Genomic DNA, 15828 nt, shown 5'->3' on the forward strand with positions numbered 1-15828 from the left:
TTATTCTTTTTTCTACAGACGAAGGCAGCCTACGTTCTTTTTTACCAGCGCCAGGATAACATTGATTGTAAAAACTCCTCACCTGCAGCCTCAATCAGCAGTCCTGCAGCGGAGGAAGATTTGGAAGAGCGAGGAGATTGTGACTCTATGGACACCATGTAGTGGTTTTATCCTTCCTGTAGACAGCTGAGAAGGTGGCAAATATCCAGCAGACACTGAGACCTTTCTAAGTCACCTTAATCTGTTTTACATCTTTCTGCTCTGAGATGTACATACTTTGAACGAAACACGACATGTGGGTCCCACACACCAGGATTAACTATGTCTACTTAATCACTCTGGATTTTTATTTTTGGAAAAGGGGAACTGAATTTATTAAATGAAAACCTCTGTTGTTCCTCTCAAAACAACCCGTGAAAGCATCAGTTGTGGGATGGAAAGCCAAATCATACAGAAAACTATTCAGTATAAGAGTCATTGGTCATATATGGTTTGGTGTCATTTTTACTCAGCAAGGAGTATACAGTTAGTCCCTTGACTTTACATTACCTCCCCCATGTGTACTTTGAAAAGGAAAAAAAACACCAGCCGCCTTTGCAAAGTAATACAGAGTACTGTACCACTGGGTAAGCCCTGTGTAAGTCTGCAGGTGGGATCACTGCTTCCAGCAAGAAAGTGTTAAAGAAGGGTGCCACAAGATTGTTAAATCTGTTCATGGAAATGTATCTGCTTAGAAAGCAGGGTAACCTTTGTTTCTTCCCCCTTTCGGGCGGGTTATATTTATTGCTCTTTATTTTAACTGGACAGTCTCCCAATTGGTTAAAGCGCCATATACACAAATTGAATGTGGATTGCTGACAAGTGTGTTAACGCAGCCTTTTTACTTCCTTTTGTCATTATCCTCCTCTGATTGCCTACAATACACTGTCACTCGGTGCAGAGATACGTAAATCACCTGTGTACCTTCCTGGCAGCAAAGGGGTTAATTTAGAGCACCCATTTAAACTTAGACAATTTAATTTATAGTTTGTATTGTTTTTCATGCCTGAATAGCTGACTCATTAAGTTGTGTACCTGCTGTGTGCCACGTGGTAGCACTGAGTTTTACATGGGTTAAGCTGGTGTTGTTCAGCACAACTGGAAACACAAGGGTCCCTTGAAACCTTACCCATAATCAGTAGGTTGGGTATTCCGACATACAGCAGCTAATAACCAAGTGTGGGTGGCAAAAAATATATTTATTTTTTAGAAAGGGTGGCATGTAGGATTCGTAACAGAGGCAGGGCCAAATGCTCTTACACTGTGTCCCATGAAACTTCTGTCTTTGCTGTACTGGTAATAACATATGGGTGGGAATAATGCTGAAGACAAGTAGCTTTCTGAAGGGGATTGTGCGTTGCTTTTGCGCAAAATAACATGCTAAAATATTTCCACTTTTTCCCAAAACTACAGCCTTTTCTTGCATTCTACCTGCTTCTAAATATCTTATAACTGGATATGGGTCAGTCTGAAGCTACTGCTGCGTGGAGTGGCCCTTACAGGGTTAAGCACAATAACAGGGTATGAATTAATTGGAACAGATATGGATGGGTGGCACAAGGTGCTGCATTAGAGCAACTGATCTTACAAAGTGCACTTGCAATTATTTACTACTCAGTAGCAGACATGCATTGTAATTGGTTCATTGCTATGATGGTATTCACTGCCATGTTCAGATCTTGAAAAGATGCTGTGGAAATGACAGGTAGCAAGCTATAAAAGGCAACTAAAGCTTTGGCACTATATGGGTTTCTTATGTTGGTGGTAATACATAGGCCTGATGTACCGGTTACCAAGGACAGCTGCGTGTTCTTTCAGCTTCTCTATCTGCTTAGGTGTTCGGCCCATGCTGTAGTTAACCTGGTCACACACACGTGATCACTCTCCCACCCCAATACCCCAGGGTTATAAAGGGGTACAGAGGGGCTTTGTTACTCTCCATAGGGCTGCTGTGTGTGGGAGGCTATGCATTGTTACTGCTAACATTGATTTTCTATGAATGCTTGATATGGTTTATACTGTATAAAGAATGGAAAGTTCTCTTTGCACCCACTCCTTTAAGGCCCATTGAGGCCTCTGGAGATATGAAAGTTATATCATCCTTTGTAGATGGTAAATCCTTGTGTAATATTACAAGAAGGCACCGGAACAGTGTAACGGCACGTCCTACCTCTGTTGGGTTTTCTTAGTGTGATCTCCTAATTTAGTCTGCCACTGTCATGCCACCCTAGAATGAATTGAAATTGCAAAGAAATGTCTGTGACTGGTGATCAGCTGTGTGTGTGCATGATCAGTTTGCATATCCTTGTATGAAGGGGAGAGCTTTAATTGCCAAGGGCTCTTACCCCCCACATAGAGAGTAGCTGCTAGTGACAGTGGTCTAATGGAGAAACATCTGCTGGTCACTAGGCCACTGTGACACGTATCATCATTTGTTTTTAATGAATCCATTTTCTTGATGATGATACCTTCAAAACAGGATAATAAGTTCCTCTGTTTAGTGGAGATAACGTCTGTGAATCAGTTCTCACCAAGGTCAATGGCAGATTGATCAATGCAGCTCAGTATTAGTGACTGGAACGCCTTTTCCCTTGGCCCTTGAAGTTACCTACAGCAGCTTTGCTGCTAGTTATATTGTGGTGTTATTACTTTTTTTTTTTTCTTTTTTCATTTGAAGAGCTGTTAGGGTACAAGGTTGAATGAGCCAAGCTGCTGGAATGCTTGTGAAGGTAAGGTAGTCATCCTAGCTGCCAGATAGATTAAATGAAAGCTTTTTAGAGCTGTCATTCAGAAATCACCAAAAAAAATGACCCAAAGCAAAGTGCAATAGCACAGCACAGTCTCCCTGATACACTTTATTTGTATATTAACTTGCCCTTCAGTTGAATGCATTGGGAAGCCATTGATATGCAATGGCTCCCCTGTTGAAGGAATTCCACACATGTAACACATTGCTTAACACACACACACACACACACACACACACACACGTCACATTGGTCACATTGGTCACTGCTATACAAATTTTAGATTGCAGAGCTTACAGCCCTTTGCCATTAAGTCTGGCCACATGGTGGCTGTCACTGCACTATTACATGAGTCTGTGCTGCACTGGTTTCACTTAAATATATATATATTTTCTCTTAATCTATATATGTGGAAAAATGAGTATTTAAGTTATCTATTTCTTGGTCTTTTAACCCCTCTCCTGCCAGAAGGTCAACTTGTATAATGCATAAAAGTGGTACAGTCTTCTCAGTCTTCTTCCATAATAAAGATTTGATCATCACATAGAACCATTTAAGCTTTAGGTCACATTTTTAATTTATGGCAAAAGTATCGTTTGGCAGTGAGATGGGCACCCGACTGCCAGCCATCTGATCATAGTGTCACTCATAGCCATGTAATGCAGCATGTCAGATTCTGTATTATTGCTGGAAGGTTAGGACATGTGTTGGAAGAAGTCATTATCAGCTGTACAATGAGTAGACTGCATTGTGGTGCTGGGGGTTATAGAATTGTTCTTATTTCAGACCTATTTGTAATGCTGGCACTTTTTGAGCATCTGGCTTTATTATATAAAGAGGAAATAAATGGGTGTTGGCAGCTTGGATTGAGTCCTGCACTATTTTGTTTGCTACTGTGAACCTGTGGTACCATAAGCTGATGCTACCTGATTTCCTAACCTGCATCAAAAGCCCTTTTTAAAAATAAAATATATATATATATATATATATATATATATATATATATATATATATATATAAATATTTATGTGTATACTGTTGAGGTGGCTCCATTGCAGCCCCTGTGATTGGCCACATTCTTATACAAGGAAGTTTAAGAACGGGAATAACAAGTTCCTAAAATACATACATTTGGCTTGTGGTTGTTCCCTATAGAGCCTTCTGATATAGGAGTAAATGTAGATCTGTAAGCAGCAAAAAAAACCACTGAAGAACGTAAGCTCACTTTCTTTACTTACAGAAATATTTGACTTCCAAATTAAAGACATTTAGCAGGAGCGATTTCCAATGGAGTTAAATCCACATTCTGGTATTTTGGCATTTTACTGCCATTAGATTAGCCCTTTGTAGTGCCATCTAGAACGCTACAGCCCTAGAAGCTCCCTCAGTTTAAGAAGGCAAGAAATGTATGCATTTCTGTGAGTGCTTATGGCTGTATTTCCATAGACCTTTCTGATAAAGCTTACTTGGTTTTTACCTTCTCCTTTTAAGGTTTGAGAGAAAACAAAGGGTGGGGATGCTTAAATCATCTTCAGTACCTTGAGGGACACAGGATCAATGGTGTGTAGAATATACTATTAGGAGACAGAACTCTAGAAGCCAAACTCTGCTCCTATAGATTTGCTTAGCCAAAAATCTCCACAAAAAACAGTGACACCAAGGACCACAGGACCAACCTATGTACAACCTTCCACTTCTAAGTGTGCCTGAGACAGGAATGGGACCTGCTGACAGAGGAAGGACCCAGGGATGTGTCACATGTATGCTTAATTACGTCAGCCAGCTCCAGCCTCCATGGTCAGTATGGTGCTTCTACAATTACCTTGCACTGATCCCTCTTGAAAGCGAAGGAAATACATGGCATCTGCTGCTTTTGCTATGGGATCCCAGTATTGCTAGGTACTTTGTGATTGCTGTCTTAGATGGACTTCACCCCAGGACAACGTCCCTACTTGAGGCTGCAATGTAGCCCGTCTACACCACAAATCACCTAGGAGTCTGTGGCCATTCTCTTATTAGGGAATCTTTGTAGAAATCCACTGTTCCCCTGAACTTTCCTGAGCAGCAGCACTGCTGGAGCCGGGCAAGATGCTCCAAGGAGAATAGGGCCACCTGGCTAGTAGATATGTCAGAGCAGCCGCTCACATCAGGGGTAACCTGTAAAGGGATCTAGAATTCCCCCCCATGCTATGACAGAGCATGGCTAAAGGTAAATCAATTGGTAGCAGGGCCATTATAGGCTGGTTCTAGCTTTTTTTTTTTTTTTTTTTTTTTCCCCCCCACACTTGTAAAATTGTTTTTTTGGCTGATGTGATGGGGTATCTGCTTTCATTCTCTAGGGCCCAGTCTCCTAGTGATGGAATCTACTCTCCATTGTACCCTTTGGTGAATGGTTATTTGCAACCATAAACCACCTTAAGATGTAGTTCAGCATCCATAGGTTGAGCCAGTGCAGGAGAGCTCAATTGGGAGGGAAAACCACCAGAAAGTAAAACGGGCTGTGCACCTTTAGCTTATATTGTACTGGATGTTTATGCACACCCTTCTTTTAACTCATTGAAAGCTAAACTTTATCTTAAAGAGACACTGACACCAGAAATTAAACCTTTTTTTCATCTATCATAACATTGTCTTTGCATGCAATTTATAATTTTTGCCATAGAAGTATTTCCCTGATGCTTTTACATTCCCTATCTGATCCCCCATGTACCTCTATGAGGGGGCTGCCATATCAACATGACCTATAGGGAACTTTTAATGTACATTAAAGTCGGTTTAAGAGCAAAGAGGTTCAAATTCATATTAATAGCACTGCTTTGGAATGATAGGATAGGTGTGTGTCCATACACTGCTGGCAGTATAATACACATATTTTAAATGGTGTGTAGTAGTCACTACTTTACAGTTCTATGAATTTCTGCCATATGGCCCCTACATGTGTTTGTATGATATATAAAATATACATAGCTCTGGCACTTTCCACTGTAGCATATTGCAGAGTGCCATCTTCCTTTGGGATGTCCTTGGCCTTTTCAGTGGTAACAATTTTGCTGCCCAGAGGGATCATGCACAACACAGCTAAACAAAGATAGAAGGGCACACAGTTACATTGGGTGTTCCAACTACAAATAATTGTTTTTATACTTTTATGTAAGAGTATGTCTAAAGTGCCCACTTATTAACTTCTTATTAACTATACAAAATTGCTGGGAATCCTCAGGGCGGGACATTCAAACAGCTGTCCATCTCCCACCCAGTCTGCGGCCAGCAAGCAGCATTACTGGGCCTCTCATCAAATTCATTTTAGGGCTCCCTAAACATTGGGAATATGATTTATTTTTTCCATATATCAAAACCGCTCATCATTTGGGCCTCCCACTCTTCCCCCTATACCCCTTGGATGCCCCAGTAGTCACAAGGTTGGCCTTTCTCTGTGGTTACCCCCTTGCCATTATGGCTAGGAAAAGAAAGCTTGGTGAATTAGAGCGAGATGTAGTTGCGGTGAGTGGAGTGAGTGTTTGGCTATATATTTATTAGAGAGAGAGCCTGTGATTGGCCTGAGTTTTATATGGATTATGTCATTTTAATTTTCTGTTAGAAAAGAATTATAAGACAGGTAATCCCTCCCATTAGTCAAACCAAATGATATATACTGTATCTAGGCAGTGGCGTAACTAGATGTCCCACAGCAAACTCTACTTTGGGCCCCAAAACTTTGTAGGCTGACCTCTTCTACCGATATATAGAAATTGCTCATTAATTAGGGCCTTGCAACAATATTTGTACAACTACGGCCCAGAGGTACATTATAGCTGAATTATATGGCATATGATAGAAGGAATTCTGGAAACTAGTCACAAAGAGCTCCAAGAAAATCCTATTTACATGGGTTTATCCTATAGTCTAAAGACTAGTTGCAAGAATTCCTTGTGTTTATTCGTATATATATGAGACAGTCTCCTCAACCCGTGATTTATTTGTGGATCCACACCCCAGCTCTAAGCTGAACAGAAACTTATGAGCCCCAAAAAGGGAGAAACCAGTCCGTCCAGGAATCTGATCAGCTGTTATTCTGGCTACGGAGTCTGTCAGCATTATTTGCTTCAAAAACCTATAGGATAAAGCCATGTAAATGGAGTTTTCATGGAGCTCTTTGGGACTAGTTCCCAGAATTCCTTGTGTTTATTTGCATATGTATGTGGTGGTCTCCTCACATTACTAGGAGTCAGTCCCTGCCTTTCAGATTAAGATAATACAGTTGTGTTTCCTTCCGTACAGCAGTTAAAGGGTGTGCAAGTGGCAGAGGGTTGTACTTTGCCCACACAGCCTTGCACTTCTAGTTACTGGGCGATAAGGTCCCCGTGCTGCCTGGGCTGGTTGCCGGCGGTTATTATGCTCATGTTTAGAATGTTCCTCTGGGGTTTATATAGATACAGTGCCCTTTATGTCTGCCTTGGCACTATAGATCTATCGACATTCCACTTATTTGTGCCAGGACAGTGTGTTCCAGCTGAATGCACTCGTACAAACTACACCGGATACAGTATGGAGGTATGGCACAACGATTTATTTCAAACTCTATATTAGTCAATGGAACAAAAATAAAGTTAACATATTAATAAATACTGAATACGTTACAAACTGGGAATGGCCAAAAGCGGACAGGTGGCAGCCCTATTATTATTATTAACATTTATTTATAAAGCACCAATATATTTTGCAGGGCTGACCTAACTCCCACTTTCATGTCAATGAATTGAACCATCTGCTTATTAAGAAGGGAATGCTTGCATAGTAGCTGCCCTGTTGATAGAAATACAAATCTGCAGGAATATTTTGTGTAACCTGCAGCCTGGGGGGGGGGGAGGAAGGTACTGGGTCAGGCTCTGAGTTTGAGGGGCTTTCCTGGTTCAAGTTAAATGAGCACATGTCTGTGTCTGACAGCAATAATCTTCCTCCATGTCCAGAACCATCTCAATGATCCTACAGTCCTCTTCATCTGTGAGAGGGGCTGGCACTGCACTGGCATCCGCTGCGGCCTTCTTACTAACCAGTGGCATTGTGGCACCGTAGGAAGGAGATCCTGGGCACAAGCCATACAATATGCTGAGATCAACCTCACTTTCCACTGTCTCATAAGTTTTTGCCATCACGCGGTAGTTGGTGCTCTCTACAACATAAATACTGACAAGTAATGCTGTGCAGACCAAACATTTGTTTATGTTTATTTGTCGTTAGTGGGGAGCTGTAAATTGCTTTCAAGAAGCTCTGTAACCACTTAGGGCTGCAGCACACCAGATATTTTCTTCAGTGCCTCTAGTAACAGAGATTACATAGCCATACTTCTATTAAAAAAGCCATGGCCACCATGGGGTGGGGGAATTCTTTAGTCCTGGGCTCCTAATTTAATTAAAAAATTAATAAATAGTGACAGTCTATGGCATCTTACTGCAGCCCCTCTGGCAAAACAGACCCTTTGGCTACATTGGGGCCCACAAGTTCTGGGGGGGGCGGGGGCAGTTAAGTTGTTAAAGTAATGGCACACAGGGAGGTTTCTGCCAATACCAATTGGTAAGCACAAATTGGGCCTATGGTGTATCTATTGCACATACTCACATGAATCACCTTAATACAAGGAAATGCACTTCCTGGTTTGGGTTACTTATGTCAGCATTACATTTGACCCGTGTACCACATCCTGCACCCTTACTCAGCACACCTTCATTCACTCTCATTAACATTTGGCCCATTCCTCATGGGTCAGTAGGTCTGCCTGAGAACAAACATTATGGGCTACATAATCACTGAGGGCATATTAGTTGTAACCACAATGTTTAGGACTATCTAGAGGAGCATAGTAATGTCTACCCCACATATCTCTCTAACTGCTAAACCCTCACCCAGTGCTTTGGGCCCCTCTGGAAGCTAAGAGAACCTACGGTTTGGGGACGTCTGCAACAGTGGGCTCCTAGGACCTCCCTAATTATTTATGGTAAGGTTTGCAGGCTCACCCTTCATTCAGTCTCAGTCAGTGGGGGAAAAAGTGTAGCCACAGTATGTAGTATGGAGTAATATCTATTGCCTAATGCAACTGCAGGGACAATAGAAGTTGCCATGGAATCCCATGGCCATAAAATAGGCAGACCGGATGCCTTAGTAGAAGTCATGGAGCTCTGGGGTCATTTCTAATGGCATCAGATTTTACAACAGAGGATACATTCTTTTGTTTTTATAAGATCCCAGAGGAGGGAACTGCAGCTTTGGGTTGAAGAGAGAATGGCAAATGTTAGTGGGGTAAAATAAAGGAGGAAAACTAACAGATGGATGATGGGGGGAAAGTTTGATAGAAGATGAAAGCTTAAGACCAAAAGAGAGAGAGCAATGTAATCATAATAAGAAATATCAGAGAAGAAGAAAAAGCAGGGGCAAAAAAAAAAAAAGCTAATCAGGCCGTAGGTGTGGGTGATGGGTGGCAGTGGTTGGTCAGCCACGGTTGGTCATTTGCCCATGCTGTCCCAGTGTCCCATACCAATTAATTCCAGAAGGGTCCCAGTGATGTCCTCTTGTGAGTCTGTGAATGAACTGATAGAAGATTGAGGGGTTTGTTCCAGATCCAGGCTGTGTTGAAATAATAAAATATAATCAGTGTTTAATATATGGATTTATTTATTCAAATATGTAGTTCACTTATCTTAGTAATTCCAAGGAAGAAAATCTCATTTATCATTAAATTCCTCCCCAAAGTACATATTCTTTCACCCTGGTCTACCTCCCTGTCGGTTTATGAATTCACAGCGTTATAACATTCTAAGAATATTCTCCCTGTACAGCATAAATATGTATTTTAACATAAAACATAAAAGACAGGGGCCTTCTAATCATGCTGTGTAAAGAGCACCAACCAAATACACCACATAACATCTCAGCACTAGGCATCACTGTGTTAAAATGGCCTATTTATCAAGCTAAGTATATATTTTTGGCATAAAAGCAGCTGCTGCTTGGATATGCTGTTTAAGAACAGTGATAAAAAAAATCTCCAGTTTTTACTGGAAGAATTTAATTGTCACCTTAATTTTTCCCTTTGACTTAAATATATATATATTTATATATCGTAAAAGGATAAAAACAGTTTTTAGAATGTGCCATATATTTGTAGCTTTTTACACTTTTTGTGACGTAAATAATGAATGATTAATAGGCCCCTTTGTGTTAATACCTTATTGATCCATGCAAGCCTATATGTATATAGAAATACAGTGACTATTCGGCAGGTCTGGAACTGTATTAAAAATACAAACACAAACAGCCCCCCAGCCCAATAAATAGTGAGTGTCTATGGCACCTTACAGCAGCCCCTCTGGCATTTGCCAGAACCCACAGTTTGCCAGTCCGGGCCTGCTATTCAATGAGCAAGTGATACTAGGGATTGATGTAACTGGCAACCAGTCCAGAGGTTTGTTCAGTGTCAGACTGGCCTGGGAAAAACCACTGACCCAAACCTGCTCACCACCTGAAACCCTGAGCACTGGGGGGGTGGGGGGTTGCGTTGATGGGTGCACCTCATGATTGGGGCAGGTGGTGGGGCCCCTGAGGTTGCTTGTATTTAGCTGATTCATCACGGGTAAAACAATTTGCCGACTGCCTGTTAAAAACATTTTCCCTTTGTTTGTAGAATGTTCCACAATGTGATTCAAAATGTGCTCAGGAGAGACTTTTCCATGATGAGTGAATAACAGCCTGTGAGTGAGCATTTGTGGCCAGGTGCTCCCTATGGGGCAAGTTACATATGGAGAGTAACCCTGCAGGCTGCACCCAACCCCTGACACTGTATGGAATAACTACCTACACACACACACACACACGCACATACACACACACACAATATTGGAAATAAAAGGAGGTGAAAATATAAAAGCTAAGACTTATATGTAAGGGAGGCCATATACACGGCTAAGATGAAGTACTGAAGGATAAAAGGGCTCAAAAACCTCTTTAATTCCTTGTTTGTTTGGTTTTTTTTTTGTTTTGTGCTTTTTCTTGCAACTGAACCCCAGTTCTAAACAAAACTTCTAAAAGATGTGACTGTATGACTGCAGCGTCACATTAAATCCAAGCAGCACAACTGACAGAGCATGGGTTAAAATGTAGGGGCTGCCTCTCTTTTTCCTTTTAATATTGCATTAAAGCATTAGTTTAAAATGACTTTTAGTATGATGTACACTGTGATATGCAGAGACACTTTCCAACTGGCCTTCCTTTCTTTTGTGTTTTGCATGTTTTAGCTGTTTGTTCAGCAGCTCTGCAGTTTGGAATTTTAGCAGCTGTCTAGTTGCTAGGGCCCAAATTACCCTAGCAATCAGGCAGTGACTTTTGGAAGTTGAATATGAGAGGGCCCGAATATAAAGCAAGAAAATGTAACAATTACAATAAAATTGCAGCCTCGTTGACCCAAATGTTTTTTGCCTTCATCTGAAAGTAGGAAAGTGACAGTGAACTATAAAAAATAAAGACCAATTGAAAAGGTGAAACAGAATAAAACATTCTATAACATCCTAGCCCAATATGTAACCCCTTACTAACAACCAATAAGATGTTTGCTTTTAAGCAGGTGACCAATAAATACTGCCCGTTGATCTGTTGCTATGGGTTACTGCTCCTGGGCAGATTTAGTGCCTTTTATTACATAACCCCATCAGACATAACTGAAAACAATACTGCAGGCTGAAGTACCTAAGTGAATGTTGTCCTGGACGCTTTGCCTCGGGTGGGTGAGAGAACGGGTGCTCTGGGATCATATGGAGCTGAACACAAAAGGGCATAGTAACAACATTTTCACAAACGATGCTCTTTGTGGGCACAGATTTCATATATCCAGCAGGATAGTGGTAAGCATGAAGATGGATGAAGTATGGGAGCCCCGAGTTTTCAAGCACCCTACTAATGGCTTCGGAAAATTCCTTTCTGCACCTTCTCAGCTTCTCAGACATGGCGCCTGCATAAATAAACACGCTCAGTTAGGTATAAATCCAGGAGTCACATAAACATGATTTTACATTTTATTCTCTAAATTTGTGGTATATTTTGGTATCACACATATTTTGGCCACAAAATACATTTCACTAAAATAATGTTATCCAGGCAAAAGGCAGCACAAATCATACTATAATCATAAAAATGAATTTTGCCCACACAAATTGATTTCCAAAGAGACAAAACGTATTCAGCGCCCCTAAGGTAATTTTGTATTTCTGAAATTGATTTTGCGAATGAAAAATGAACTCAAAGATACATTTTATTAGACCAAATGTATTTTGTAAATACAAAAGTATGTGTGATTATATAATGATCCTTTTGTTTACAGAATTTATTTTCTACTGCCAAATAAGCACCTTATCCAGAAACCCCCAGGTCCTAAACATTGTAGATTATAGGTCCTATACCTGTATATAGATTGTAAGCTCTACTGGGGAGGGACCTCCATCCTCTTGTGTCTTTGACTCTTAACTTATTGCAACTGTATCTTGTATTTATTTGTATTTATTGTTATTCTTTTTTATTTATCTATTATTTTAATAACCCCGTTTGTATTAATGTATTCTACTGTACAGTGCTGCGTACATAAGTATCGCTTTATAAATAAAGATATACATATATATAAGGGTTATCACATAAAAGCAGCTTCATTACCTGGGACAAGCAAACAAGACTGTATGATTAGTGATGCCTGTTGCTCAAGTGACTCTAATATGGTTGAAGGGAGGTTAGTACAAATGTTGGATTGTGGCTCACACGAGTTCAGTATCAAACTGGATATTACCTTGAAATCCTCCTGGAGAGTTGCCTTATAGCTGAAAGTTATTAGGATTATTATTCTCCCAGAACAAGCCTACAATAAAGAATAAGATAATCTAATAGGAAGGTTGGCTGAAGCCTGGATGCAGTGCATGTATCCATAGCAACAGGGTTGGCCAATTAGGGGTGATGTTGTACTTCCTCTTTGTGGCCAACGGTTACAGTCCAGTAGGCAAAGCCAATATGTCAGACTAACATGGCAGCCCTGCTTGCACTCTTTTTTTTTTTGCTAAACTTGACATGTTTACTGTTTTGTGATGTACAACACTAACCTGACCCATAAATACTGCACTTACCCCAATCCCATCACAAATAAACATTTGGAATGGAAAATGTTTGCAAGCAGATTAGGAGGGATGCAGACATTTCATGGAAGGGATACAGATGGGGATTTGTGCCATATCAGCTCCACAGTTGGGGTTTAAGGGAAACTATATCTCCTGAACATTGCAGAACTCTACAAATATTTATCATAGAAAAACCTATATGTAAAACACTGCTTTATCTAAATAGACCATTGAATAAACAATCAAGTATGTATTCTGTAGGTACAGTTGTCCTTTAATAAGTGTGTTGGAAAAAGGGAAACTAAAGGTGGCCATACACGGGCCGACTATAGCTGCCGATATCGGTCCCTTGGACCGATTCGGCAGCTAATCGGCCCGTGTATGGGGAGAGCAGAGCGGCCTGGCCGACCGATATCTGGCCTGAAATTGGCCAGATCTCAATCGGCCAGGTTAGAAAATCTGGTCGGATCGGGGACCGCATCGGCTCGTTGATGCGGTCCCCGATCCGACTGCCCCATTGCCGCCCACATAATCCGATCGTTTGGCCCCAGGGCCAAACGATCGTATTATTATTTTTTTTACCTAAATGGTCCCCGATATCGCCCACCTGTAGGTGGGGATATTGGGGGAAGATCCGCTCGCTTGGCGACATCGCCAAGCGAGCGGATCTGCTCGTGTATGGCCACCTTTACACTCAACAAAGAATTAAGCTACCCATTATGTGTTGGGTTTCTGTACCAGCCCAAGGCTACCACAGCCCTTTAGCAGGGAAGATCTGTGCCTCCAAAGATGCCCCAGTAGCCCCCCCATCTTCTTTTCTGCTGATTCCCTGCACATGCTCTGGGCGGCCATGTCTTGGATTAGATGGACACACAAACCCTCACTCTTCTATGTGCTCATCCTCTGCTGAGATGGTTTAGATAGGACTCCCAGCAGGCAGAGTATGGATTCTGAAATCTCATACAGCACAATGGATGGTCTCTCCTTCATTCAACCACAACTTAACACTGGCCCCTGATCACTGCATAGTGGCACCCTAATATATAACCCATGCTTATGGCCGACTCATGAACAAGTCAAGTAAAGCAAGAATAGTGTGCTCTAACCACCCTCCGTAGAATAGAAGGTCAACGTTCCAGCAGCACAGGGTTGGTCCTGAGCCAAGTGACTAGGGCTGGGCATTCACTGGAAATAGTCAAATAAACTATACACCCAAAGCATTATTAAAGGCGAAACCACAAACACTGAGGTTGCCAATATATTAGCCAGCCGAGCCACAAGTAAACAAAACTGCAAACCTTTGCACCCACAGTACTTTGCTCAGGGGCAAGGCACTGCCATTTTTTGCTGCCAGTTGTTCCTTGCATGGGTTTGGTCTCAGCCCAAGTGCTGTGTATTACTTTGTGATAGTAACACTGTACTCATAGAGCACTACACATGCACCCAAAGCCAAGCAAAGATAGGAATTAAAGGAAAATGGTGCTACTCTGCTATCCCCAGCAAAGTACTGATCCCCAGCATTAAGCATGATATATTGGTGGGCTCACAAACATCTTTGTAAAATCAGCAGCCAGGTTTCTGCTGAATGGACCATTGAATAAACAATGCATTCTGTAGGTATAGTTGTCCTTTAATAAGTGTGTGTACTTTTTATTTCTAAATGACACTGTTTACATAACAAATAATTCACTCTACCATTTAAACTTTTATTCTTGAACCAACAATTGTATTTTTTTTTTAGTTGTAAGATTTTAAATAATCCTGGGAGTATGAAGCCATTCCAGAACGTAGCAACATGGCCTAATGAAGGGCTCAGAGAAATGACTGGTTGGTATGTACAGCGGGACGCGAGTCCCAGCACCTCCCTTTTTATAAATAAGTGCAATAGAAGGAGTAATTTCCTACGGCAGCCACAGAGGGCTGAACTGAGTAGCTAAAACATATTGAGGGCCACAATTAACCAAAGTGGGGGCAACTTGCACAATGTGAAAGGAATTCTACAGTATGTAAAGGGTAAACACACCTTCATTGAGTTTATTATTGACTACATTTATAGTAGCCCATTTTTTTGCAGTTTTATCCAATTTTACCCAGGGACAGGAGAAGTGTTTAACTCAGATAAGTCTGGGGGCTGCCCACACACCCCTCCCAGCGGCCTGTAATGGCCGCCCTACAGCACCATGACTCAGAGCAACTGCACAGTGTTCATTGAGTGGATCGCACAGTCATCTTGGCTGGATTGTAGCCAGTGTATAAACAAACATGACATATTCCAGACCTTGCCTGTATCTCCCAGCCATCTGCTGTACTCAGCCTCTCATGTTTATCTCCAGGGGCCCAACCCTACACCAGTTAACAAGGTCAAGGCACTGCCATGGCTCTGCTCAAGGGCAAGAATATAAAAAGAAATAAATATCACATTAGTACCATGTTATTTGTACCACTGTACCCTCAAATTTTCCAGCAGAATTATGCCTAGTACAGGGGAATACCTATGAAAGTCTAAAGATGGCCATACACATTAAGGCGAGGTCGGCAAATCAATCTAGGGTGGGCAATATAAGGCTAATTCAATCATCTGGCTCTAGGTATTCCAACGAGTATAGGACTGAACCAATGAGCTGAGGCGGTCCCTGATCCAATGGGAGAATACAGATATGGGTCGGGGAGGCCTGTCAGGGGGCCCCATATTCTAGCAGGTAAGTTGCTGAATCAGTCTAAAGGTCTAATTGGCAGCTTAAATCTGCCTGTGTATGGCCACCTTAATAAAACCTAGGGAGTTTTACCTGGCATGCCCTGTTCAACTGGCTGCACCCACGTAGCTTTTTGTAATGGGATTATAAACACAATAAGAGCCCAGAAGGATGATAACGGCTGCTTAGGCATGGCTAAACCTGCCC

The 15828-nt window shown here is 41.6% G+C and overlaps 2 protein-coding genes across 2 annotated transcripts in view; one reads left to right on the plus strand and one right to left on the minus strand.

Annotated features, from left to right (window-relative positions):
* Positions 1–3650, plus strand: part of usp4 (ubiquitin specific peptidase 4) — a 28669-nt gene extending 25019 nt beyond the window's left edge. The window contains exon 22 of the mRNA XM_002936469.4: positions 19–3650. Within this exon, the coding sequence (XP_002936515.1) occupies positions 19–162 (144 nt within the window). The 3' untranslated portion in view covers positions 163–3650. The remainder of the gene's footprint in view (positions 1–18) is intronic.
* A 3682-nt stretch (positions 3651–7332) lies between these two features.
* Positions 7333–12740, minus strand: LOC116410455. Its single transcript, XM_031901110.1, has 4 exons — positions 12607–12740; positions 11520–11781; positions 9316–9404; positions 7333–7956 (listed from the first exon to the last, which is right to left on the minus strand). The coding sequence occupies exons 2-4, from the start codon at positions 11774–11776 to the stop codon at positions 7697–7699; spliced, it is 606 nt and encodes a 201-aa protein (XP_031756970.1). The 5' UTR covers positions 11777–11781; positions 12607–12740; the 3' UTR covers positions 7333–7696.
* Positions 12741–15828: the final 3088 nt, after the last annotated feature.

Source organism: Xenopus tropicalis, chromosome 4 (genome assembly GCF_000004195.4).
Source record: "Xenopus tropicalis strain Nigerian chromosome 4, UCB_Xtro_10.0, whole genome shotgun sequence".
NCBI lineage: Eukaryota > Metazoa > Chordata > Amphibia > Anura > Pipidae > Xenopus > Xenopus tropicalis.